At 32.0% G+C, this 3,739-nt stretch overlaps 1 protein-coding gene across 1 annotated transcript; it reads left to right on the top strand.

Moving 5' to 3' along the window:
- Positions 1–653: 653 nt before the first annotated feature.
- LOC112716195 (AIG2-like protein D) lies at positions 654–2,733 on the top strand. The gene is made up of 5 exons (XM_025768059.2): positions 654–1,148; positions 1,223–1,295; positions 1,630–1,722; positions 1,931–2,014; positions 2,433–2,733. Exons 1-5 carry the CDS (start codon positions 1,024–1,026, stop codon positions 2,583–2,585), a joined length of 528 nt encoding a protein of 175 aa, XP_025623844.1. The 5' UTR covers positions 654–1,023; the 3' UTR covers positions 2,586–2,733.
- The last annotated feature ends 1,006 nt before the right edge of the window (positions 2,734–3,739 follow it).

The following is a 3,739-nucleotide window of genomic DNA, read 5'->3' as shown; positions in this document are numbered from 1 at the left end:
TGGCCTCCGTGCCAAGAGTACCCAGACAGTAGTTACGCAATTGGTCCATTAGAGTATTTTTGGAAGTCATCTTCTATGGTTACAATTGTCGTTTTATTCTTATATGTGTATATTTGTGAGCGTTTATATTTTTTATGGATACAAATGGTAATTTATTCTATAATTATATATATATATATATTAATGATTCTAATTATTTTAAATTTTTTATTTATTTTTTATATATAATTTTGATGTAGGATATAAATAAAAAATTTATAAAATTGATCTTTTGAAATAATCTTTAAAATATATAAGTTATAATTTATTGATATAGAATCATAGATTATTTTTCTATTATTTGAGTCAGCTCATAAGTTTGAGCTAGTTCGTAAGTTTTTGATGAATAGAGTTTGAACTTAAAAAATATACTTGATTGTAAATGAGTTGAGTTATGAATCAAACTCAATTTTTATAAATCAAATTTAAATTTGATCCGATTTGATTCAGCTCCACTCACTCCCAACTTTACATGGGCGAGCAAAAAAGTTCAAAAGTCCAACTCATACGCAGCCTGATTCACTTGTATTGCACAACTTTATTATTATACGTACTTAATAAAAATTGCAAATAGCGGAAAAATAACCATAGAATTTGGCAGTCGTACAATGCGCCCCCTAAACTCACTAACTTGCAGTCTTACAATGCGCCATTTATTGATGTTGATTTTGACATTTTGTGACCTCACCATAGAATTCTCCAAAAGAAATTAGCTAATTTATTCTCCGATCAAAATTTGAGTGATAAATTTTGTAGAAAAATTAAAGCAAGGTATTAGGAACAAGCACGTGACGGAGATATGACACGTGCAACGAGACAAATGAGATTCTTATTTAGTTGTTTAGTAAAAAAAGCAGAGCTAAGTGGAGTGATATGATTAGTTGGTTTATATATAAAGAAATAAGGAAGCGATTTTGTTGGAGAGGGAGAGAGAGAGTGGAGTAAGAGCGAGAGCGAGAGCGAGAGAAGAAGAAGCAGCAGAAGATGACGAATTCTGTGGTGAGAGCGAGGCACGACGTGTTCGTGTATGGCAGCCTCTTAGCCGATGAGGTTGTTCGTGTCCTCTTGAATCGCGTCCCTTCTTCAACCCCTGCCACTCTCCATGGCTAGTCAGTCTCTCCCTCTCTCTCTCTCTCTCGAATTTCTGATTTCTCCGTTTTGATTGTTTTTTCTTCCATTTCAGTCACAGGTTTAAAATCATAGGTCGCGTTTATCCCGCTATTCTCCCTGTGGAGAATAAGAAAGTTACTGGCAGGGTACTATCTTCATTTTCTTATTGTTCTTGATCCTTTGCTTTTACTTAATTTCTCATTTCTAAGCTTGTTTCGGTTCATCGGTAGCAATTTTTTTCCCATGCTGTTGTTGAATAAATCTAAATCATTTGTGCAATTTGCCCCTAAGCTCCTTGAAATTAGAAAAACCTGTTTCTTGCGTGAATTGAACCTGTGTTCGGTCTATATGCATGCTTAGTTAATTATAGTAGGAATACATAAAGAGTACATAAGGATAACCACAAAATATTAAACTAATAAAAAAAAGTTTAGGTAATCACAACCTAATCCTCTTTTAATTCTATTATTGAACACTCAGGTCCTTCATGAGATCACAGGAGTGGAGTTGGATATCTTAGACGAATTCGAGGATGTTGAATATAATAGAAGTGATGCTGAGGTTGTATTGATGGTGAGTCCAACTCCAATCTCTGCTATTTCTATTTGCCTCTATGTGTATCATTCAACTTCAATTAGATAATCTTGTATGGTACAGAAGATAATTTGATGTTCAAGTTCAAATTTTCATGACAAATGAGATAATTGATGTATACAGTACATAGTATGATCTTGAGGAATCTAGAAAGAATCTATGAATGCTGAAATCAATTGTGCTGTAGGACACTTCTGAGAAGTTACAAGTTCACACTTATGTTTGGAGTGACCGAAACGATCCAAATTTATATGGAGAGTGGGATTTTGAGGTATGCATTTTATCTTTCTTATTTTTTGCTTTTCATGCTCCGGATTAACAAATGTTGTGTGCACATAAAAAAATCAGCTATCAAATGAACCACAATGTGTTGTTTAACCCATTTTCAATGTATATTTTATATTACAATGTTTTTCTATATGAGTAGTTAGCTGATTTAGTAACTAATTTTTGTATACACGTGACGTGGTTGCTCCAGATTACTCGTTCTCTGCATATTTATAAGGACAAAAGAGAAGCATGAAATTATATTCAAATATGTTCATCTTACTATTTTCGAGATCTAAGCCTTTGTTGGTTATAAATGTTCAGTTCGATGTCTATTTTAAGTTATACATTAAGATTTAAACCCCCCTTTTATGCATCCCTCCGTGTTAGTTCTTATTTTCTCTCTGATTTTTACCTGAAAGGAATGGAAACAAGTTCACATGAATGATTTTGTCAAGATGACCGATGCTTTCATGCGTGAATCAGAGCAAGAATCAGAGTTGCAAGAATCAAAGACAAGAGTTCAAACCTATGAATCTTTCTATAAGCAAGAAAATGATAAGCAATCCTCATGATTTGTTATTCACAGTTTCTAAAAATATATGTGCTGTGTGTTTCATGGTTCATATAAGAATAAGACCCGTCACTGCTAAGTGCTAACAATCACTAGTTACTCTTGGAATCATTCATTTGATGATTTATGGTATCTCAGTTCCATCACAATAACAAGGTTTTAGTAATATGTTTAGAGTTTAGTTATCATGCAGTTAGGCAATTTTTTTTCACGGTCTCATTTAATTAAATACTTGTATTTGTAAAACTTTTACGATACTACCCGGTAGAAAGTCATGCCTATACATATAAGTAGAAAATACTGCTATATCTTGGAAGTAGAAAATACTATTATATAAGTAGAAAACAAATGTCACAATTATCTTAGCCTAATCCTGATATCATAAAGTAGAGAACATGTTTTACTGTAAACCAACAATATTGTATGAACATACCATCTGGATATAAATTTAGTGGACATACCACCAGTCCACCTGGATATACATTTCGGGAATCGGCCTCTTTCTCAAATACATCAAGGATCACAACTTTCTTTTTATAGTCTGTCATTTAGAAGGTGCTCGTAAAAAAATCGAAATATATATAGACTTGTTTTTTTTCAATTTTTTAAAAAGGTTTTTGGCCATACAAAATAAAATTTTCCAATAAAAAAATTATTTTGAATTAAATTAACAAATTTGAAGAAAAAAAATCCCAATTTTATTGAGTTAATACTCAATTTGACCATTGAAATTTGAGGTGGATTCAAATTGATCATAAAATTAGATGTGTTTTGACTTTTATTTGTATGAAATGACGTTATTTCGTCGAAAATTGAACGCGACGACGTTTGTTTCATCTAGTGTGATAAGTTAATATGTCAACTCCGCAAGTTATTAGCTGAGATGAGCTATTATAAATTTAAAAATTTAATTTGAGTCAATTACGATTTTATAGATCAATTTAAATCCAAATTCAATTTTCAAAAGATAAATTGAGTAACTCCTATTTTATCATACCAAAGATAAAAGACCCATTGACTTTGGGTTAGGAGGCTCAGTTTAAATTAATTCAGAAAGAAAAGTATCTTATCAAATCTGATATTTCATTCAATCTGGCTATGGCAGTGTGGCTAGAATCAATGGTCGAATAATCTAGCTCGGCCGGATTGATTGCT

The sequence above is a fragment of the Arachis hypogaea genome, chromosome 10 (assembly GCF_003086295.3).
Source record: "Arachis hypogaea cultivar Tifrunner chromosome 10, arahy.Tifrunner.gnm2.J5K5, whole genome shotgun sequence".
Lineage (NCBI taxonomy): Eukaryota > Viridiplantae > Streptophyta > Magnoliopsida > Fabales > Fabaceae > Arachis > Arachis hypogaea.
The sequence above is the reverse complement of the archived record's forward strand: the minus strand, read 5'-3'. Positions and strand labels throughout refer to the sequence as shown.

Coding starts and splice junctions, on each gene's coding strand:
- LOC112716195 (XM_025768059.2), top strand. CDS start 1,024: ATGACGAATTCTGTGGTGAGAGCGAGGCACGACGTGTTCGTGTATGGC. Junction 1,723..1,930: donor ATGCTGAGGTTGTATTGATG/GTGAGTCCAACT, acceptor ATTGTGCTGTAG/GACACTTCTGAGAAGTTACA. Junction 2,015..2,432: donor ATGGAGAGTGGGATTTTGAG/GTATGCATTTTA, acceptor TTTACCTGAAAG/GAATGGAAACAAGTTCACAT.